The sequence below is a fragment of the Protopterus annectens genome, chromosome 2.part2, assembly GCF_019279795.1.
Source record: "Protopterus annectens isolate FY-2018-M chromosome 2.part2, PAN1.0, whole genome shotgun sequence".
Classification (NCBI taxonomy): Eukaryota; Metazoa; Chordata; order Ceratodontiformes; family Protopteridae; genus Protopterus; species Protopterus annectens.
The window spans coordinates 560,283,386-560,307,895 of NC_056730.1; the positions used below are offsets into that span (position 1 = coordinate 560,283,386).

Genomic DNA, 24,510 nt, shown 5'->3' on the forward strand with positions numbered 1-24,510 from the left:
TGGTCCTTTCCAGCTTCAGATAGATCACAGAGGGGCAAATACAGATGCCCAAGGGGCAGAGGTCAGTCACAGGGCCCTTACAAATCTCGCCAATGGGGTTCTGCTACCCAGAAAAGAGGAGAAGACAGGCCCCAAGCTAACAGAAGGCAGACACAATGACTCTATCCTATCTATCTATCTATATAGAGGGAAGGAGTGTGTGCCCCCTTGTTTGTTTATGTACCACATTACTGTGGTGTTGTCTGTCCTTATTATAAGCTGTCCTGGATGTAAGAGGTCCTTGAAGGCTGTCAGGGCATTCTGTACAGCTAGCATTTCTTTTTGATTGATGTGCAGATTCCTTTGATCTGCAGTCCATATGCCTTGAACACACCGTCCTGCCATGTGTGCCCCCCAGGCATAGTCCGATGCATCTGTTGTCATAGTTTGCCTGGCTGGGGGTAAAGTGAAAGGCTGACCCTTGTTGAGGTAACATGCCTGTGACCACCATAGAAACTCCTGTTGAAAGCAGGGAATGAGAGGTATCATTGTTTCCAAGCTGTGGCTGTGTTGAGGCCATACGCTTTTTAGGTACCATTGTCATTTCCTCATATGCAGTTTTGCAAATATTAGTAGTATGCAAGATGCCATGAAGCCCAAGGCCTGCAGAATTTTTCTTGCAGGGAGTTGGGTCTTTGTTGCCATTGTTTTGAAGTACTGAGTTAGTTGTAGTTGTTTGTCTGGCGTCAGGTAAGCCATCTGGGCCGTTGTATTCAAGCTGGCACCCAGGAATGTCATATTTTGAGAGGGCACTAGTTTTGATTTCTTTTCGTTTACTGTGTACCCTAGGCAACTTAGAAGGTATTTTACAAAAGCCAGATGTTGTAAGAGAGTGTCCTTGCTTTCTGCTTGGATGAGGCAGTCGGCCAGGTATGGGTATATTTTAATTCCTCTTTGTCTGCAGTATGCAATTACTGGTGCCAGGCATTTTGTGAAGACCCTGGGCGCAGTAGATAAGCCAAAGGGCAGTGCAGAGAATTGGTAATGGGTTGAACCTGCAATGAAGCAGAGGTATCTTCTGCAATTTTGTCTGATAGGGACATGCAGGTATGCCTCCTTGAGGTCCAATGATACTAGCCAAGCTTTCTTGTCCAACATGGGAAGAAGCTGCAATAGTGTTAGCATCTTCAATTTGAGTACTTGCAAGAAGGTGTTTAGAATCGAAAGGTCCAGAATGGGTCTCCAAGCATTGTCCTTTCTGGTGACTAGAAAGAGCCTTGAGTAAAATCCTTGGCCTTGCTCCTGTGTAGGTACCAGTTGAATGGCTCTCATGTCCATGAGAGCTGTAATTTGTTTTTGTGCCTCTGCCCATTGATTTTGTGGCAGGTTTGGCATTCCCTGGGCCTAGGCAAGGTATAAAATAAGAATGAAAGTCCTTATGAGGTATTTGCTTCCCACAAGAAATGCAACTGTTAACTTTTTCTGACATCGGACTGAGGCAAGAAAAGGTTCCCCAATGGGGTACTTAGCTTTGAAGACTTCGGACTGAAACTCGATTAGAAAATCTCAGGTGTCGGCCGACCGGCACTTGCGAACTGCTTCTGCTTAGGGCACCACGCAGCAAGAAAGACTGAAGAAAATGACGGCGGATGCCTCTTATATACCCCTGGCGCACTGACGTCAGTGAAGAAGCGACAGCAACCGACGCCGGACCAAGACTTTGGAATTCAGGCCGACTGTGGGACCGCCTGACGACAGGATAACCCAAGTGTGATGACTGCAGCAGGGTAACACGATGAACATCCTTCAATGAAGGTACACCCATTCACGCATGTCTCCACACAGAAGACGCTCTAGCTGAGAATCGAACAGGACAACGTCTTACTGTGAGGCGACAACGCTACCGCAGCACCACCACCGCAGTTCTATCACAAAATGTTTGCTACCACAAATAATTCAAAGAGCCCTCAGATTGGTCCCTCCACATCCTTAAAAACTACCACCTTCTGAGCCAGTCTGAAAACTTGAAACTTGTTAGGATTTCTCCTGAAGGCAGCAGGATTGTAAAGGTCTATGTACCTCTCTAAAGCAGTACAAACAATGCTGACTGCAGACTCCAGCTTGTGATCTGATCACCACAGGAACACTAAGACTTTTGTGCTTTAAGCAATGAACAAAGAAACTTTCCAACAACGTGTGTGTGTGTGTGTGTGTGTGTATGTATCTATCTCTATATATATCTATCTATATATATCTATCTCTATATATATCTATCTCTATCCATCTCTCTCTCTCTCTATATATATATATATATATATATATATATATATACACACACACATACACATCTATATATCTACATATGTGTGTGTGTGTGCGTATCAGGACTGAAAGTCAAAATGGATAAGTGACAGAAAATAACTGCGCAAGATGGAAGCTAAGCATAAATTCTAGCCTAACAAGTTTTGTCATGTTACAATATGCACCGGCAATAAGTATGCATGTACATACATGTCCCAAACGCCAGCCCAAGAAGTGTGGATCCTAACAAAATTTCAGAAGAAGAAATGTTATTTCCCACATGGCACGATCTACACCTCTGGAAGCTTCTTAACTACAAAGAGTTCATATTCTTTTTTAGTGCAGACCTACTCATGGTCAGATCCTATGTCAACTTACCTCATTTTGTGACTTTAGCTTTAAGTCTGAAGATGATGATGACAGGGGTTTTAATTCATCCTTAAGATGTGAAATTTTTTCTGTAAGCTCCTTAAGGGTTTTCATAATTTCTGCTCTTTCATCAGGTTTCATGGATTTGTTTTTCTCCAATCTACTTATCAACATCTGTGGAAATAATATTAAGTCACTGAAAAAATGTAAATGAGCTTAATTCACACAGTGTTCAGTAGTTACTTTTATATATCTCAAAAAGAAATACAGAACTGAAGGCATTCTAAACATTACTTGTGGTATCCAAAGGAATATGTTGTTTACAACAATTTCAGATGGTAAGCCAAGTAATATCATGTTACTTATAGTCTTTCATCCTATGACTAACAGATGTCTTAATAAAGTATAGCTGTGGATTCTCAAAATGATGGCTGACTTGAGAATCATATCACCTAGCACTCTCACAGTGTGAAAATTGAGAAACTGTGAAAAAAGCAAGTTTAAGTTATACATTTGTGAGAAAGTACAGGTGGGTAAGTAAACTTACCATAACCGTAGATATTTTAATGATCACTGCTGCAGTAGCCTTAGCTATATGGGTTATATCCTGCCAAGTATATAACAGCCATCCAACTTCCAAAGCTTCAGGGCACTTTCCATGCTCCAAAGCCATCAGTCATCTTATGCTGAGCTAACTAAAAAGACAGGTTTGGGCATTGTAGATAGAGTGGAAGTGATGTGTGCGATATCTTTAAGAATCTTGTCAAGGCTGTAGGTGCATGTATAAATTCCAGACGTGCAATTCCTAGCGCCATTTTGTAAGAGCAGCCAGAGTGAGAGCATGCATGATCTCAGTTGTTAGTTTGTACACAAGTTACTTACGTTAAAGTCAGTAAACTTTTACAGTGATGTGTTAGTATAAAATAAAGCTGCTTGAACAGAATCCAAAAAGACTTCTATTGTGTCCAAAACAGGAGAGTGACATGGTGTGAGAATAGAGATCGCAGAGAATAAAACCCAGAGCCATGAGGTGCAGAGACGACAGTGAAGAAAAAAGAGCCAGAAAAGAATCAAAGGTAATGAGAAGCAGCACAAACTGTTTATTTGATAGAAAAGACAAAATGAGGCATTACAAGGACATAAACCACATTAAGCAAGCAGAAGGCATGAAAAGTTCGTTAACTAAAGGAAATGATTAAAATAAAGGTATTTGATGAAACGATTAAAGATAAAACAAACATGTTTAAAGCAAAAAGAGTGCGTTAAAGCGATTTAGAGTAAAACGAATATAAAAAGGGCAAAAAGGGCACATTAAGCAAAAATAAAGCAAGGTGACAGTATGTTTTTTGGCAAAGTGCTAAGTTTTGGCCTAACTATGACTTCGCATTGTATCAAGTGCATAACTAAAGTCATTCTAAGTATCTCAGTGTGTGTAAAAGTGCTTGCAGTGTGTGTTTATTACTGTGCATGTATTTTTGAAGAGTTTATTGTGTGCAAAGTGCAACTATTTTGTGAAATACAGTCAAAGTATAGCAATTTCAAAAAGTTTCTTGTGCTGAGTGTATCTATTTGCAAAGTGCTGCTATTACATAGGTTCATAGGTAGGTACTAGGCTACTGGCCCAAGGGCCTATATGTAAGCCTAGCCAACAAGGTTCCCTGGCTTACGCCACCCAAGAAAGTTATTTTCCTGTGCCACTGTCGAGCAGAGACACAGAAGTGATCCTCCCCGGGGTGTATTTCCTATTTCCCATCCACTCATCAAGATTTTTCTTGAAGTGTGCTAATGAAGAACTTTGCTTGACATAGATGGGTAGCCTGTTCCAGAGTATGGGAAGTCTCTGGGACAGGAATCTATCCCTCCAGCATGTCCTGTTTATTGTGGTGACAAGGTTTAGGTCCTTAGAGCGTGTAGCTTGGAGGGATTGGGATTTCTTTAGGTGTAGCATGTCCAACAGCTCTGGGTTTGACATAGCTTTATATGTTAGGCAGAGATCACCTCTGAGTAGGTGATATGCTACGGAGTAAAGCTGGAGTTTTTTGAGGCGGGCAGTGTAGGGCATTTGTTTGAGGCCAGTAATCCTCTTTGTGAGGTACTTCTGTGGCCTTTCCAGCTGCTGCAGATGTCTTGTGAGATACATTCCAAAAGGGGTGTTACACTCTATAATGGGTCTAATGAGTGTCGAGTAGAGGGAAACAATGACCTCTTTTTTCCTGGATGAGAACCCTTTTATGATGAGGTGTGCCACGTAGAAGGACTTTCTGACTAATGTAGTGATGTGACTATCAAAGGAGAGACTACTGCCCACCTGGGTCCCAAGGTCTCCTATCACCGATTCGGTGTTAAGTAGATTTCTGCCTATGTGATAGTTCATGGGTACAGAGTTTTTACCAAAGGGGATGACACTGCACTTTTTGGCATTGAGCTTGAGGCCATGGCTCTGACACCAGGCATCTGTCTCAACAAGGCCCTTCTGTAGGATGTCCACATCATTTGGGGACTTGACTATGGCCTTCTGTGTTAGCCTGTACTTCATAAAAGTAGATACCAAACAGGACAGGTCCAAGGACGGAACCCTGTGGTACTCCACTTGTCACTGCTTTGAGGTCAGATTTGGAGTCTGCAACTTTTACAGTGTGGGTTCTGTCAGTGAGCCAAGTTGGCAACCCATCTTGTGACGTAGGGATTTATACCTAGTTTAGTGAGTTTAGCTATAATTCCAGAATGGGGGATGGTGTCGAAAGCCTTGGCGAGGTCAAGATAGGCTGTGTGAACCATCTCACCCTCATCTATGGCTTTGGTGAATGCCTCAAAGAAGTCGATCAGGTTCAGGAGGCATGATCTGCCTTTCACAAACCTGAACTGGGTGGGAATCCAGAGTTTGGAGGTTACCAATGTCTTAGTTTATGAGTTCCATGATGATATGTTCCACAGCCTTGCAGACCAGGCTCGTCAGGCTAATAGGTCGATAGTTCCCGTGATCAGTGGTGGCTCCCCCTTTGAGGAGTGGGATAACAGTTGCGATGCATCATTCAGTGGGCACAAAGCCTGATGTGAGGCTATTATTGAACATGGTACTTAAGTGGGGAGCCAGTTCGTTCTGAAGTTAGTGTAAAACGCAGCCTGGGATGTTGTTTAGTCCCATGGATGCTGTGTTTTTTGCTTTAGAGAGTGCAGCTTATACCTGCGTAGTTGTGATTAAAGAGACTCTGCATTCTTCCTGTATAGATATGGGCCCGTGAGGGGGAGTAAAGTTAGCACTGAACCTATCTGCCAGGATGTTGGCAATATCAGTTGGTTCTGTAATTTTCGTGTTGTTGTGCTGTAACTCAGAGAAGATTACTGGGTGTTGCCATCGTGATTCTTGACATAGCTATAGAATGCTTTGTGGTTGTCCTTAGAATTAGTGGCAATTTTGTTTTCTGTGTTTCTTGCACTGTAAAGAGTTGCCTAGCAAAGTACAGTCATTTTGGGGATATTTCAGAGTGCTGTGTGCAGTTATTCACAAAGTGCAATTACTTCGAAACATTACTGAGTTTTGGGTAAGAGATGTGCAGTTTATTTGCATTGTGCAGTTATTTGATACATTTCTTATACTGATAAGATGTGATTTCTTGCAAAACAAAAACAATATTACAAAAGTATTACAGTGCCCGAGAGTTTTTTCATTTGCATCATAAAGTTGTTTGAGAAGTTATTTAAAATGATGACAAATGACTTTGGCAATGCAAACGATATTACAAGAGTGTTAAAGTTCCCGAGAAGTTTATTTTGCAAAGTCCAGTTATTCAAAGGTACTGAGTTTGTCCACTAGCATAATTTTGAAAAGCCCAAAAGATATATATTTCAGAAGCACAAAGGCATTGGACAAAGTTACAAATACTGACAAGTTTCTGGCATATGTGCATGCGTGAATGTTTGTGCTCATTTGCAAACCCCTTCAGTGGTATGTGTTAATATGGCAGACAGATTTCAGAAGGCCCTACCATTTGTATTTGATCAAAATATTGCAGAGAATTAAAGAATATCTGAGCAAGAGTATGATATTTGTATAGAAGCAGCTTATGCAGATAGACATGCACGCACCAAGGCATTCATTTTGCTAAACCTATCTGGGTCAGAGGCCATACAAAGAAAATGTTCATTTGTGTATGCACCTGCAGTATATGAAGAAGGTGAAAACAGTCATATTGTTGTACAGGCTGAATCAAGGGAAGATCCTGAGTGCTTGAAGCATAAGTTCAGAGAAATGAGTAACCCCAGACAAATATTACATCAGAGAGGCATTTGTTTTACACAAGAGATCAGAAACCAGGGGAAACATTTGCAGCTTATATACCTGACCTGAGAAATAGAGCTAAAGCATGTCAGTTTGGTGACTTAAAAGATGAGTTGATAAAGGACAGGCTTGTGTGTGGTACTAGCAGTGCTGCTGTGAGAAATATTTTACTTCATGATAGTTATTTAACATTGAGCAAAGCCATAGAGATTTGTCAAATCCATGAGGTGACAAAAAACACACAAGTATGCTTACAAGTGACAAGCGCATGGTTTCAATTGGCTCCAGGGCAAATGTAGATAGCAAGCAACAAGTGGCAAACAAAAGCAGGCCCAAGCACTTGGCAGCTACAGGGTTTCCAGGGAAGACGCGTAGCCTTCCAGCAAATTCTAAGTAGGGAGCTTGCTCCAGCTCACTGCAGTACAAGCATGAATCAGCAAAACTCAAGTCAAGCTTTATTGTTAACTGGAGCAATTGCAATGCAAATCATGAATCTAAAAGAGAGAAGTGCTTAGCATTTGTTCAGCAATGTCACAAGTGTAAAAAATGGAAACATTTCCAAAAGTTTTGCAAATCAAGTAAGCCTCACACAGCTGAAAAGAAGGGTCAGACAAACAAGCAAGTTGATCAAGTACAGCCGAAGCAGTCAGCTTTCTATGTAGATGGTGTATCAGTGCTTGATGAAAGAGTTGATGCAGTGAATTTATTAACAAGGAGTGAAGTCACCCAAAGTCTACATCACACTCTTAATTACATCACTATCCGTGACCAAAAAAACTTTAACCCAACAGCCTTTTCAAACTCCCTAAAAGCAATAAACTGGAAAACTCTAAAAACATTATCTCTAGATAATGCAGTTGCCCACTTCAAATCAACATTCTTGAAACTACTAGACTCCCAAGCTCCCTTAAGGACAAAGAGGATAAAAATTAAAACTGCCCCTTGGCTTACCAAAAACACACTATCAACCATGCGGCACAGAGATAAAGTCTGGGCACATTACCAGAAAAACAAGAGTCCCCTACTCCATAATGAATACAAAATACTTCGCAATAAAGTAAAAAAGCTCATCATCTCAGATCGACAAAATTATTTCACCATACTCCAAAATAATAATAAAACAAACCCTCAAAAATTCTGGAAAGGTATCTCTACTCTCTTTAACCCCAGCAAACCAGACACCCCCCACACCAGACACTAATGCTCCTGACTTAGACTTAGCTACTCAATTTAACTCTTTTTTTCATTGAATCTATTTCCAAATTAACCTCTACATTCTCAAACACCACCACAATCTCCAATACACCCCTACCCTCTCCTGCTAACGCTCTTCCCTGCATCATTACCACTCCCTCATTACCATCTACTAGCTCCCTATCCTCCACTCAGTCTCCTAGTCTGACTTCCTCAACATCCTCATCTCCTCTAAATACCCCCCCTTCCCACTCTCCTTTATTCTCATTAAAACCTATACCCACTTCTACTATAAAGAAACTCCTTCTGAAACTGAAACCATGCAGTAATGCTCCTGACAACATCCCTTCTTACTTTCTCAGTAAAGCTGCTGAAGCAATTGCCTACCCCATTAGCATTCTAATCAACCGCTCCATCCAAGAATGTATAGTACCTCAAATCTGGAAAAAGGCCTTTATCATACCTTTACATAAAGGTGGCAACAATAACAATGTTACTAATTTCCGCCCCATCGCCATCTTATCTCCCATCTCCAAACTCCTAGAAAAATGTATCCAACTTCAACTCCTACCACATCTCTTAGATAATCGCCTACTAACCCCTACACAACATGGGTTCAGACCAAATCATAGCACTATGACAGCCCTCCTCTCCTTCCTTGAAACTGTAAATAAAGCTTGCGACTCTGTCCAGATTGTTTCTACCCTTCTTCTTGACCTCTCTAAGGCTTTTGACACAATCTCACACAGCCTGCTTTTAACTAAACTCTCAAAACTTAACCTCTCTCCCTCCTCTTTAAACAGGTTCTCCAGTTACTTATCTGATAGATATCAAGGAGTAAAACGGAAAAAGGCCACCTCCTCATTTCTTAATACCCCTACCGGAGTTCCCCAAGGCTCCATACTGGGTCCCCTTCTCTTTAATGTATTTATAAATGATTTCCGCAACTCTATCCCATTCTCAAACATCATCCAATATGCGGATGATTCTACTATTATCTGCTCTAACACATCCATCCCCACACTGCTAAAGCTTACTCAAGATGCCTTCTCAACCACTGAGCAATGGATGAGAAATAATCACCTAGCACTCAATGCCTCTAAAACCACACTAATGCTATTTACCCCCTCTAAAGTCAATTCTTTCAATATAAACACTTTCTCTATTACTAGTCAAAATAACTCACCTCTAGAACTGGTGACAGAGACCAAGTTACTCGGGGTCCAAATTGATAACCAGCTCAAATTCAAATCCCACCTTCAACTAAATATCAAAAAAACCCATCAAAAACTAGGTATGCTCTACAGACAAAACCATTACCTTACACCTGCCACTAAAATCACTCTTTCTACTTCCTTTCTTATCCCCTCCCTTCTCTACGGAGCTCCACTCCTAACTAATCTACAGTCCTCTCTAATAACGCAACTTTCCTCTTGCTATAACAAAATCGCCAAATTCGCTACCAGTCACAAATCCTCCACCCACCACTGTTCCTCTCTCCAAAAACTAAAATGGCTAGAACTACCCAATCACCTCACCTACACTCAACTAAGTCTTGCATACAAGCTCATTTTCAACCCCTCCCTCTGTCCCCCCCTTTCTACTGCTTTTAAAATGCACCTACCTGATAGAGTATTAAGGTCGAACAATCAAAATCTACTAGAAATCTACATACCAACTCGTCCCCCAGGAAAAAATCTTCTATCCTATAGCCTAGCACGCCTCTGGAACTCCCTACCACCATCCATTTGCACAGCCTGTAACCACTTCATTTTCAAAAAATCTCTCCACTCACATCTAGTATCTCAGTGGGAATGCTCATGTTCCCACCCCACATAACTAACATTGGCAATCTCCATCTTCCTTCCTTCCTTCTGCTTACACCACAAATTTACTATTATTTTCACCTAACTCCTATATTATTATTATTATTTCCTATGGTATTTCCTAAAATTCACTTGACTGCACCTCCTAATGTGTATGCTTCCTAATATATAATGTCTTTTCAGTATTTACTTTGCAACATTCCTCTCTCAGTCTGTATCATATGTAAGTTTCATCACAAGTCTGTATTACCTCTAATATTTCATGTACTACTGCAATTGTTTGTTTGAATCTTAATTTTTGTATAATAACTTACTGTAACCTAGATTATTTGGAGCTTTTCTCCCCAGGACTCCATTGAAAACGGGTTCATTTTGGCCCAATGGACTATCCTGGTAAAACAACTGCAAATAAATAAATAAATAAATAAATAAGTGGAATGTACTGTTCGGATTAATGGAAAATCCACAGAGCTTAAAGTATACACTGGTTCAAAGTGTAACGTTGTATCAGTAGACACATTTGCTACAGTAAGAATTAGTGAACTTAGTGTAGCCAGTAGTGCATGACTTGTTGCTTATGGAAGTGAAGAAATTCAAACCGAAGGCTCAGTGATGCTTTCAGGTTATTTGGCCAAGAACTGTTACAACTTGTTATTCTACGCAGTCCAAAAACCAGTGCAATCTTTACTGGGTCTCAAAGATAGTTTGAAAATGAATCTACTTTCTTTTGCTAAAGAAGTTCGTCCTGTTAGTGCATTTCTATGTTCTAATTTTTCTGAAGCCATTTTCTCAGAGTATGCTGATGTTTTCCATGACAAGTAAGACAAACTTCCAGTTGTGTATTCCATGAAGTCAGACCCAGAGGTCACTCCAGTAGTCAGACCAGCAAGAACAGTTCCGATAGCTATGCAGGATAAAGTTAAGGCTCAGCTCGATAAAACGGTGCAGCAAGGTGTGATTTGTCCAGTCACAGAACCAACTGAATGGGTATCATCCAAGGCAGCAGCTCATAAAAAAGGCTCAGATGAAATCAGAGTATGTACTGACCAAAGAGATTTGAGCAAGGCATTAAAGAGACTGCATCATCCAATGTACTCAGTCAAAGAAGTTGCAGCTGTAATACTGAATGCCACTATTTTCTCTGTCTTGGATGCAGAGTTCATTTTGGCAAGTGATGCCTGATCGCAAATCTTCATTTCTAACTATTACTGATATGTCGTTTGGCAGATACAAATTCCTAAGGATGCCATTTGGAATAAATTCTGCAAGTGAAATCTTTCAGCGTGCAATGGAGCCAAATTTTTTCGGGTTATCCTTGTACCATAACAGTAGATGACGTATTGGCTGGAGGCAATGGTGAAGTAGAGCATGACAGAAACGTCAAGAAAGTTCTAGACAGAGCATGTGAAGTAAACTTGAACCTCAGTCCTCTGAAGTGCAAATTCAGACTTCCAGAAGTTACCTACATTGGTCATTTGTTCACGAGTACAGGCTAGAGACTAGACCCAACCAAGCAAACAGCTATCCTTGAGATGTCAGCACCAAATAATGTACAAGCTCTATAAAGTTTTCTAGGCATGGTCAACTACTTAGGCAACTTTATACCAGACTTCACTGAGTTGACAGCACCTTTACGAGAGCTAACATGCAAAAAATGTTGCTTGGCCATGGCTGGAACAGCACCAAAAGGCATTTGAAGACCTTAAACAGAAAACTGCTACCCTACCCCCCCACATTAAGATACTATGATGTGAACAGACCAGTTACTCTTTCCTGTGATGCTTCAAAATTTGGTCTTTTTTTTCCCAACATCTTTATTAAATTTCCACATATGACAAAGGCAATCTTACATTTACATAAATGAAAAACATACAAAATGATATCACTTTAGTTGCAAACTGTTTACATTACAGACACTATTGAAACAACTATAGTAAACATTATAAATCACTTATAAACTTTCTAGCCATTGTCAGTTAAGCACTGTATAGCTCATTCAAATTCTGCCTCTTAAACCTCGTTCCTGCTCTACATATACTGTTCCCACAATTGCCATTTTTTTCTATGTAGTTTGCTCCTTCTCTTTTCTAAAGATCCCAAGTCCAACTGTTTTATGTTTGTTACTGTATTCACTACTTCTAGTACAGTTGGTCTAGACTTTGATTTCCATTTTCTAGTAATTGTTTTTTTTTTTGGCAGCCACCATAATTAGACTCAGCAAGGCTTTACTATCTCTAGGCAATTCTGATTCTGTAGCATATCTAAAAAAATAGATCTCCCCAGCCAGTCCAATCTGCTCACCCAAGATCTCCAACAGAGCAGTCTGCAGGGAATGCCAGCTCATCACACCTCCAAAAATATGTTCCCAGCTACCTCTTTCTAGCTCATCACACCTCCAACATTTGCTATCCACCTGAGGAAAAATTCTTGACTTGGGGTAAAAAAATACCTATGTAAACATTTCCAGGCAAAGATCCTAAAATGTCTAGACTTTGTTGCATATTTTGGAGATATGCATATACACCCCCCCCCCAATTGTCTCTTTGTGAATTGCTTATCTACTCTCTCTTTAAAATCCTTTCTAAGATCCTCTGACTGATTCTTATAATCATCGTGCAGTATTTTATGTACTTTACTTATTCCTTTTTTAATAGCAGCTTTTGTTCTATATTCTATTTAAAACTCTACCAGTGCTGCTCCTTCATTTAGGAGCCCCCTATTTCTTTCCCTTTGGCTATACACTCTTAATATCAGTCCTTGAAAGGGAAGGCAATCTCTAACCTGCAGTCCAAATACATTTTTGGCCTCTTCCCATTCTATTACCTTTCCCTTTCTAGTTATTTGCTCTCAATACCTTGGCTCCTTTGCCAGTTTTCTCCAATAAACGCCGGCCCCCCTTTTGCCCATTATCTGTATCCCTGACCACAGTCAACCCTATCGGCAAACTCTCTTTTCTCCATTCTCATGCTAGTGTGCTTCTTATAATACTCCCTGCTATTTTATGAATATAATACTCTGTATGATTTTGGTTGTTCTCTAAGAGTCTGCATCCAAAATCCCAATCTCTCCTTATTTCTTGAGCTTCCTCCCTGCGTCAGCATCATCCCTTTCCACTTTAAATTATAGTTTTATGCCTGTGCTATGTATAAGAGCCTTAACTGTGTTGCTCTAAAATACCCCCTTTAATTAGGTAATGCTAGTTCACCTTGTTCTACTGGTAGAATCATCTTACCCCACTTAACCCTTGCTGTCTTCCCTTCCCAGATAAAATCCTTCAACTTCTTTTTTAATTGCCATCCACAATTTCTCCTCTGGTTGATAACAGCTTCAAAATTTGGTCTTGGCGCAGTTATACTTCAAGAGGGCAAACCAGTAGCCTGTGCATCTAGAGCATTTACCTAAACTGAGATGCAAGTATGCTCAAATTGAGAAGGAGCTTTTAGCAATAGTATTTGCATGTTCTAAGTTTCATGCATTCCGCTCCAACAAGATGTTCAGATTGCAAAAGTACAATTTCAAAATCGTCTACACAAAAGGCAAATTGCTCTTTCTGGCTGATACCTTATCCAGATTACCCAGAAATACCATAAAACAGCTTGCCATAGAGAATTTCGACTTTGATATTATGTCAATGTGTAATTTTTCTACCATTAGAAATGATGGGTTAAGAAATCACACTCAAGACTTGCCCAATTACTACATTAAAGTTGGATGTGAAAACAATCTAGTGTACCACCTGAAGTGCAAACCTATTTTCCTTACAGAGATGAATTGCTGATGGAAGACGGCATTATTTTCAAAGGTTCTAGAACTGTTGTTCCGGTTTCCTTGCAACAAGAATACATTCAGATTTTGCATCGTGGTCGCCCAGCATCCACATCCACTAACAGAAGAGTGAGAAAATTAGTATTCTGGCCTTCATTACCAAAAAACATTGATAAAGTACTTTCTTTCTGTTCAGTATGCAATAGTACTAGACCGCATTTGAAAAGAGAACCACTTCAGCAAAGGTCCAGTTCCTGAACTGCCTTTGTCCACCGTTGCAACTGATATCTTTGAGTGGAACAATCGACACTACTTGGTTTTGGTAGACTTTTATTTGAAATGGTTTGAAATTGATATACTACCTAACCTAACATCCACTGCTGTTATTACTAAGTTGAAACGTCATTTCTCAGTTCTTGGTAGTCAACACAAAGTTCTTTCTGACAATGGTACTCAATTTACTAGCCAGTTTCAGAAATTTGCAAAAGAATGGGATTTTGTACATGTCACGAGTAGTCCTGACTATCCTCAGTCCAATGGTCTAGCTGAATGTGCAGTGCAGAGTGCAAAGCAATTACTTTGAAGGACAAAGCGTGACAATAAAGATGTGTTCTTGAATTTACTTAATCTCAGTGACATACTCCATAACGATATTCTTGGATCACCTGCTCAAAGACTATTTTCCAGGCAAACTAAAACTACACTATCCATTACTTCCAGTTTATTGAAGCCTAAACCTAGGAACAATAAAACCATCAAGACTCAGTTTTTTAAGAAGTGTAATACCCAGAAATCTAGTTATAACCGAACAAGCAGATTACTTCGTCCGTTGAGGGAAGGGGAGACTATACAAATCCAGACAACGAAAGGTTTTGATCGAATATGTCTGATTATAGGCATCGGTGCCGTGCCAAGATTCTGCCTGGTAGACACCGAGGGTGTGGAGTATAGCAGGAACCGCAGACATCTTCTTCCTGTACCACAATCTCCATCACCATCACAACGCTGTTTCTGTGATGCAGACTTCAAATTTAAGACTGAATCAGACACTGTTCCCATACAAGAATGTGTACAAAATTCTGATTCCATTCCGGAAAATGTTCCGAACATTCCATAGGTCATGAGACAATTCCAGCTGCTTAATCTAACTCACAGTTTTATGTCACAAGACATGGACGAGTATCAAAGCCTAATGTGAAATGCATAGCGACGTGGACTTGATTGATTGTGTGTGTGTGTGTGTGTGTGTGTGTGTGTGTATATATATATATATATATATATATATACATATACATATACATATATATATATATATATATATATATATATACATATATATATATATATACATATATATATACATATATATATATATATATATACATATATATATATATATATATATATACATATATATATATATATATATATATACATATACATATATATATATATATATATATATATATACATATATATATATATATATATATATATACACACACGCGTGTGTGTGTATACTTAGCATTGTATAATGCATGACAAAGAATTACCTGTGATTTTTGCATGCTAAATAGACTCGTAGCGTTGTATAATCTATTTCTCAAAGGAGGAGGATGTAGATCAGAGTGCAAGTGATGTGTACTGCATCTTTAAGAAGCATGTCAAGGCTGTACCGTGCACGTATAAATTCTAGACAAGTGCAATCCCTAGTGCCATTTTGTAACAGCAGCCAGAGTAAGAACATGCATGATTGCAGTTGTTAGTTTGTATACAAGTTAATTAAGGTAAAGTCAATAAACTTCTATAGTGATGTGTTTGTATAAAATAAAGCTGCTTGAACAGAACCAACGAAGACTCTTCTATTGTGTCCAAAATAGAAGAGCAACAGGCATCAAGCCCTTCAGAGCTTTCATGCCAACAGAGAGAGGGAGGCTAACAATAATAAAAAATAAACATCCACAACCCAGCATAAACAACATATCAAAAAGCAAGGGAGATGAAGAGAAGCAGCAGCTACTGAAGCAGTGATCATTCGAACATCTACTGTTATGGCAATTTTACTTACACAACTGTACTACATTCATCATATCGAGCACTGCTGCAATAACCTTAGCTATATGGGTAGATTACACTAGTATACTACATTTAGGAGGTGAAAGGAGAAGGGTCCAGCAACTCTACAGAATGTTCCCAACAAAGTCTGATCTGGACCTAGGGAAGGAATCAGGCTTGCAATGCCTTGTAAACATATGTACAGAGGACCAAGTTGCTGCTTTTAGAATACCTTTGGAATCCAACTCTTTCCAAAAAGTCACAGATGAACCAGTGGGCCTTGATCCTGCCTGGAATAGTTTTGTTGTGATGAGTACAACAAAAGTTAATAGCCTTACACTATCATTTGGAAAAAGTCTGTTTTGTCAAAGGTTAACCCTTCTTCTTACTTTCGCAAGAAATGAACAACTGATTTGAAAGATTAAGTTCTGTAAACAGAGTACCCGAATTGTCTGTGGACATCCAAGGTAAGGAGTATTCTTTTCTCCACTGGCTTAAAATAAACTTGAATACTACTTTATACAGAAAAAGAGGAGGAGTTCTCAAAGAAATCCCGTCTCTGTGGAACATGAGACAGAAGTGACTCACAATATGAGCTTGCAACTCAGATACCCTTCTTGCAGAGGTCAAATCAATCAGTAAAGCTGTGTTCCATGTTAAGAAATTGAAGTCAGGCAGGTTAGCTGGTTCAAATGGAGCAAGTGTCAGCTTCTGTAACACAAAACTAAGATCCCAAGGAAGGTCCACGGTTGTCTTGGAAGTTTCGTATGCAAAAAACCCTTTCAAAAACATTTTGACATGAGAATGCATTGAAACAGGAGAATCCATGTGTGGACATGCCGAAATTGACCAATAAGCAAACTTTGAAGGAGGAGTAAGAAAGGCCACACAAATACAGTAAAATTAGAGAACAACTGGCCCTGAATTGGTGCTGGTTATTAAAACTATCTGTTGCTAAAGGAAAAATGCTGAGTCAGAATTTCTGGAAAGGAAACGGGGCTATCAGAGTGGGAGGAGGGCAAGGTCTGTCAAAACTCATTCTGACTTGCTGGACTGTCCTGTTTTTGTTTTTTTTTTTTGGGGGGGGGGGGGTTCCTGAATTGTTTTTTTGGACCCTACTGCCATTTCCTCTTAAACATATGTTTACCAACATTTTGTGACTTTTTTTTTTTTTTTTTTTTGCAAAACTGGAAGGGGGGTTTAGAGAATTCCTTGGAAAAATTGGAAAAGTAAGGCTGAAAATCTTAGACTCATCGCTTTCAGTGAGTTTTGATAACCTCTACAAGAAAAAAAAAACAGTCTCTATCCAAAGGAGGATCTAAAATCTCATCTGGGAGGTTCTGAGAACGCAGCCAGGCAAACCTACTCATAACACCATCAGTGGCTATAGCAAAGTACCGCTTGTGTTATATAAGCACTTTACTATCTCGAAATACTTAAATCTCGAATTTCAGCATCTCGAGATGAAAATGCCGAAAGTGCAGTTGAGCGCAACTGCACTTGACTGAATTCAAAGTGTCAAATTCGTGGTTGTGGTGGCGGGGTACGTGGGATTTGCTGTTTGCAAGGTGCGGTGTGCTGTGGGGTATGGTTTGCCTGCCATTGTGAGGATATATGTGGAGATTTAGGTAAGTGCTGTTTTTTTAAAGGTTTTGGGTAGGGATTAGAATGTATGTGAGTGTTTTGGGAAGTTTTAGGTGTAGGGTAGGTAGGTATGAGTACGAATGTGTAAGTGTTGAGAGTGGTGGTGTTTGTACGTATGTGGTGTGTGTTTGTGCAAGGGGAATATAGAGAACGTAGTGGTGGGTTTAGTGTCTTTGCTTTTTTAGTGCAACCTCGGAGTTAGTATATGTAAGTAGCGGGGGGTGTGGGGGGTGCAGGGGTGTTTGCCCCCCTGCTTATATGTAGGGTAGGGTGTGTGTATTTGTGTGTGTTTTGCTGGTTTGTTGTAGTATGGGGAGGAAGGTGTATGTATGTTTGTTTGTGTGGTAGAGGGTGCATTCAAAAAAGTCACGATTTTGAATTTTATGCTTTTGGGGTTTCGATATTGTGAATGTCTGGTTTTATAGTCTCGAGATTCTGAAATCTGAGATTTCAGTATTTCAAGATTATAAAGTGAATCCCTATATATATATATACATACATATATGTATATATATATATATATATATATATATACACACACACACACACACACACACACACACACACACACACTGTAAACAATTAGTAGTGACTTGCACAACTGAAGAAAATAAACTACTTAAAGCTGATTTTTCTCACACGAAGAAACTGCAGACAAAACATTCCTAATACTTTTACAATTAGTAAGAATAAACTAACATATGAGCATGAAGAGTCAAAATACTAAAAAGCAATACTGCATAAAAAGAAGTTATGTACTTACCATAACATTCCATGTGAGTTGTTTATCTCGCCTTTATTCTCACTGATGGGTTCGGAGCCGAACCTCGGCTCCGACACGGCCGATAGCAAAGCTCAAGGTTTGCCAGTAGCTCAAGACCAAGCCCCTTATCCCACAATGCACTGCTGGAATTACCTCAGATCTTGTTTGCTGCGAGTAACAGTATATATATATATATATATATATATATATATATATATATATATATACATACACACACAAACATATACATAACCCTTTTATGTATTTCTAGCAAGAACACTTCCCAAAGGGGAAGAAGAAATATTGAATAACCAGGATGGTACTAGCCTCTAAGTCAACAGTCAGCCAGGAGGGGGAAGGAGGGAGGGACATGAGAATAAAGGCGAGATAAACAACTCACATGGAACGTTATGATAAGTACATAACTTCTTTATGTGAAGTTGTTAAATCTCGCTGTTTATTCTCACTGATGGGTAGCGTCCCTAGCACCCTCAACCCTGGGTGGCTCATGGGAGTATGTTCTTCAGTACCGTAGAACCAAAGGAAGACCTGTCCCTTGAAGCCTTATCTACTTTGTAATGCATGATAAAGATATGAGGCTCAGACCAAGTGGCTGCAGCGCAAATATTGTCAAGGGGCAACGTAGAGATGGCTCTAGTAGAATGAGCCTTAGGTTTGTGTGTTAATGACATGCTCGCATTTTCATAAACAAAGGATATACAATCCGATAACCATTTAGATAAGGTTGTTTTAGCCACTGGATTGCCTTTTCTTTCTTCAGAGAAGGATACAAAAAGTTGGTCTTTTCTAATATCCTTAGTTCTGTCAAGATAAAATCTGAACTGTCTGTGAACATCAAGTTTGTGCAGCATTATATTCCAATTTGCTAGAGTGGTTGGGAAAAAAGACTGGCAGCTCAATGACCTGATTGATATTTGACTCAGAACAGACTTTAGTTAAAAATGAGGGGTTTGTTCTGAGAGATACTCTATCAGCATGGAAAATCATGTAGGGTGGTCTGATAAATAATGCTTGAAGTTCTGACACACTGCGGGCAGAAGTAATGGCCACAAGAAATACTGTTTTCCAGGATAAAAATGTGAGATCACAAAAAGATGCCGGTTCAAAAGGAGGAATAATAATTTGAGACAGCATAAGGTTTAAATTCCAGGGAGAATAGGGAATTTTAATCGGAGGTCTCACATGAAGAATGCCTTTAAGAAAAGTCTTAGATAATTTATGGCCCATAACATTTGAGCCACCAAACCCAAGGTAAAAATTTGAGATGGCAGCTAACTGAACTTGAACTGTAGCAGCTGCTGCCCCTTCCTTAAATATTTTTGTCAAAAATTCTAAAATAGAAGATAGCGGAGCTTGGAAAGGGTCAATGTTCTGCGTGTTGGCCCAAATTGGGAATCTTTTCCATTTACTGCCATATAATTTCCTGGTAGATGGCTTATGAGAAGACAAGAGAATTTGTCTTGTATCTTCTGAAATTGAATGAAGCCTGGCAATTAGGGGAAGTGGATTAGCCAAGCAGTCAGTTTTAGGGACTGCAGTGAAGGATGAAGGTCCCCTGATGGGTGTGTCAGAAGGTCCGGAACTGGGTCCAGGATCCATGGATCTTCCAACAGATGATGGTGGAGAAATGGAAACCAAATCTGTCGAGGCTAGCAGGGGGCTATGAGTATAACAGTCCTTCCCAGCGATTTTGCTTTCTGTAAAAATCTGGGTATTAATGGGAAGAGTGGAAATGCATAAAGGAGACCCGGGGGCCAATAGTGTAAAAGTGCATCTCTCGGGGGATGTCCGGGAGGTGGTATTAGGGCAAAGTAGCTTCTGCATTTTGAACTGATGTGGCTGGCAAAAAGGTCGCAGCAAGGCTGCCCCATTTGCGGAAAATCAACTCCGCAACCTGTTGTTTGAGAAACCACTCGTGAGGGAGCAATATCACCCTGCTTAGCTTGTCCGTTATCACGTTGGATTTCCCTGGGATGTGCATTGCTAATAGAAAATGCTGGGATGACACAGCCCATTGCCAGACCCTGAGGGCTTCTCGACAAAGGGGGTAAGACTTGGTTCCGCCTTGCTTGTTGAAGTACCAGACTACTGACATGTTGTTCGTCTGAATTGCAATAGCCCCTAGAGGGAGAGAGTCCTGAAAGCACTGCAATGCCAGAAGCACCGCTCTCAACTCTAGAACATTGATGTGCAGATGTGATTCTTGATCTGTCCATGTGCCTTGGGCAGTCATTCCCTGAAAATGCCCCCCCACCCTATCAGGGAAGCGTCCATGGTCACAGTGGCTACTGGGGGGGAAGAACAAAGGGTCTTCCGGTTGTGACATGAAGAGATGTCAACCATCACTGAAGGTCTCTGCTGTAAGAATCCGTGATGAGAATCATGTGATGCAACAGTAGTTTCTGGTAAGACCACTGAGCGAAGAGGAGCCATTGAAGAATTCGCATATGCATCCTTGTGAGTGGTATAGCCAGGATTGCTGCCGCCATCAAACCTAGCACCTTCAATACCTCTGCTGCTGTAGCTTTGTTCTTTGACACCAGTGAGCTGACGTTTTGGCGGAGAAGAGAGACTCTTTCGACAGGGAGACGAAGAGTGGTAGTTGAGGCATCTAACTCTGCTCCTATAAAAATGGTACGCTGTGATGGTGATAAGGCAGACATTTTGAAGTTGATTGTAATGCCTAATTGATGGCAGTGTGTCAGAGTGTATTGTGTTGCCTGAGTCAATTGATGCCTGGTGGCAGCGGTGAGGAGCCAATTAGTTTGGAAACACCTGGAATCCTAGACGTCACAGGTGAGCCGTGACCACTGCCATGCATTTGGTGAACACTCTGGGGGCTGTAGTGAGACCAAAGGGTAGGGCTCAAAACTGGTAATGATTGGCTCCCAGCCGGAAGCGCAGATGATCTCTGGAGCATCTGTTCATCTTTATGTGATAGCAGGCGTCTTGAGATCTATGGAGCACATCCAATCGCCTTTCCCTAGGAAGGGAAGAATGGACTGAAGCGTGACCATTCAGAACTTCTCTTTCTTTACGAACTGGTTGAGTCTGCTGAGGTCCAAGATAAGTCTTCAGTCCCCTGTTTTCTTTGGTACCGAAAAGAATCTTGAGTAAGTTCCGAATCCAACTTGGTCTGCCGGGACTGGTTGGATGACTCTTTTTTCTAGCAATTTGTGGACCTCTATGATTGCTTGTTCCCTGAGATTGGGTGGAACATCTGGGATTCTCTTTACAGGAATGGGAGGGGAAGAGAACGGTATGAAATATCCTCTGGAAATGATGCTTTGTACCAAAGTATCTGATGTTATGTTTAGCCAGGCTTCTGGGCACAAAGACAAGCGACCCCCGACTGCCTCCAGAGCCGAACAGTCAGGCCCCCTTTCAGGGGCGCTGGTAGGGTTGACCAGAGAACTGACCCCTGTCACCCTGTTGCTGCGGACCTCCTCTGCTGTGGGTGTGGCATCTTCCGTTAAAACCTCCTCTGCCTCTAGAGGGGGGTTTCTCCACGTGTGTCCTGAAAGGCTCCCTGTGCTTTTCGGAACCACATTTTCCCCTCCCCTAGGGCCCTTGGGGTAGGGCCGAGTAGGGATCGAAAAACAGACTCCACCGGCAGTTAAGGTCTTACCTTCCTGCTCACACCTGGTTAAAGTTTCCATTACTTTGGGCCCAAACAGTGATGAGCCATCAAATGGGGTATTAATAAAGGAAGACTTAAAGGGTTCTGCAAAGGAACAGAGACGCATCCAGGCTCGTCTTCGAAGAGCAATGCCTGAACTAGCTGCTCTACTTGAACCATCAGCTGCATAGGATATGGGATGCGTGGACGAGTTTACCACTGAGTTTAGGGTAGCGAGCTGGGCGTTGACTTTGTCGGCCACCCCTGCAGCTACCGTACCCTGGAGGGCATCTCCTAGCTCTTTCAGTAGATCTCTCTGTAGTCTCGTAAAGTGGGTTAAGTAGTTCAGTGATGGCAGAGAAAAAGTCGCTGAACTAAACATGCTCTTCCCATACCTATCCATGACCCTAGAATCTCTGCTAGGGGGATGGATAGAGGTTGATGTCTCAGATTCTTCCTTTTTGGTGGCTGCAGCTACCACCATGGCATCAACAGGCACTCCCTTTGTCAAAAATGGCTCGTCCACTGGGGCAGACATGAATTTATTCAGCTTACGGGGAACAGGTTCCATGGCCTCTGGTGACTCCCACGCCTTACGAGAAATCAGTTCCATGAGCTCGTCGTAAGGTGGAGACACCCAAGAAGTGGAAGGTTGAAACCCAAAAGCCTTCAAGAGCACGGACTCATCCTCAGTAGGGGTCTTGGACTGCCAATCACCCCTCTGACTAAGGATCTCTAGTATCTCTGCAAAGGAGATATCCTCAGAGGGGATCGAGGGGACCCTTCTGACTCATCTAAGTCCGTGTCAGATATCAAAGACTCCTGTGGGGAGTCTAAGTGCCTCCTCTTGCACAGTCTCTTCCTGGGCACCTCCCTCAGTGGGGGGATGTGGAGAAGAGTAGGGGATGCCCTGTGGGGGTACCTGAGGCTCGAGGTCTCTACGCTTAGAGGTGCCAGTAGATGAAGAAGCAGACACAGGAGCTTGAAGGGAGAGGGAAGGCTGAACCAATGCTGATGTTGTCTTTGGAGACAAAACTCTCCTCATAGCATCGAAGGCACCATGGCTCCGACGAGGAGGAGTGGACGGACCCAAGAGTACCGTCCGATCCTCCCGCACCGAAACCCTGGGCTCCGAGCCCGAGGTAGGAGCCGAGCTCATCCGAGCCGAAGCCCCGAGAGGAAGAGTCGTCACTGACAGATCGGTTCGACGATCCTCCCTGGACCAGATGGGAGAGCGTTGGCTCCTACAGTTCTCGTTCGGCGCCGAGGACATCCAAGTAGATGGAGCCGATAACATCAGTGCGGGTATCGGCTCCAAGGGTTCGACAACCATCGGTTCAGTTTCCTTCGGCTCCGAGATTCCAGTACGGGTTGGAGGAGCAGTAGACAAATCCGGTTCTATGGTCTTCGGCACTGATGAGCTGGTCGGGGCCGACAACAATTTGGTAAGTCCTGGTGCCTGTAAAAGCTTCTGCACTAGCCGATCCATGTCCAAATCTGAAAAGCTGACTGAGGACCTGGCCGAATGCACCGAAGGTGCTGACTGGAGCAGAGGGGAAGAAAGAACCTCAGAGACCGGCTCCAAAACCGAGAGCTGGCTCCGAATCAAAGGTACACTCGGTTCCGAGGTCTGTGGAACCGATGACCCTCCTCCTGAAATTTTTGCCTTTTTTGTCACTATCTGAAGATCTGGATTTTGAGGATTTGGAGGATGAGCTAGTACCCTCATGGCTACTCAAAACCTCAGAAAAAGATTGCTGTAGCAATCCCCTATCTATTAGCTTCCTCCTTCTCTCCAAGAGGACTCTTGAAGAAAAAGAATGGCAAATGCTGCAAGTGTCTTGGAGGTGTTTAGCCCCCAGACAGTAGACACATTTAATGTGTCCGTCAGTGACAGACATTTTCTGCCCACAATCTGGGCATTTTTTTGAATCCCGATTTAGGATGGGATTTCTCCTTTTCATCCGACATAGTTAATAACAAACAGTAAACTGAAAAGAGTAAGACAGAAAGGTCCTTACTCACTTGTAAAGATCCACAAAACTACTAAGCCCAAACCGGGCACCAACTATAATATAATTACAGATTACAAATATAGGGCTAAGAGGCCCACAGAGAAGAACCCTGACTATTAGAAAGACTAATAAGAGTAAATAGGGCTAAAGGTACACATAAACCAAGAAGCCAACAGGGCACTAACTATCTGAACTGTTTAAAACTACATAAACTATAGATTATATTAATAAACAACCTGATATTAACACACAACTATTTTAGTAACAAACAGTAAGAGTTTTTTTTTATAAACTTGCTGTTATTTTTCCCACAAATGGTCCGAGCTAGCTGGATCACCGAGATCTCTCTTGCCGCAGCAAACTAGAGCTGAGGTAATTCCAGCAGTGCATTGTGGGATAAGGGGCTTGGTCTCGAGCTACTGGCAAACCTTGAGCTTTGCTATCGGCCGTGTCGGAGCCGAGGATCGGCTCCGAACCCATCAGTGAGAATAAACGGCGAGATTTAACAACTTCACATGCATACACTTTTTTCCTATACTTATCAATAATCTTCCCATCCTTGTCAGAAAGAGTAAATTGGAATTAACCAAATGGTTAGCAAGAGTAGGATTAAACAAATCTATAGTTGCTGGGTCAGGTTTGGTAAGAGTATTCAAAAACTAAAAGATTAAAGAACTTTA

The 24,510-nt window shown here is 41.4% G+C and overlaps 1 protein-coding gene across 2 annotated transcripts in view; it reads right to left on the minus strand.

Moving 5' to 3' along the window:
- Positions 1–24,510, minus strand: part of RBM27 (RNA binding motif protein 27) — a 2,498,992-nt gene that overhangs the window by 949,547 nt on the left and 1,524,935 nt on the right. For both annotated transcript variants that reach the window (XM_044064021.1, XM_044064022.1), the window contains one exon: positions 2,659–2,823. In XM_044064021.1, the coding sequence (XP_043919956.1) occupies positions 2,659–2,823 (165 nt within the window). The remainder of the gene's footprint in view (positions 1–2,658; positions 2,824–24,510) is intronic.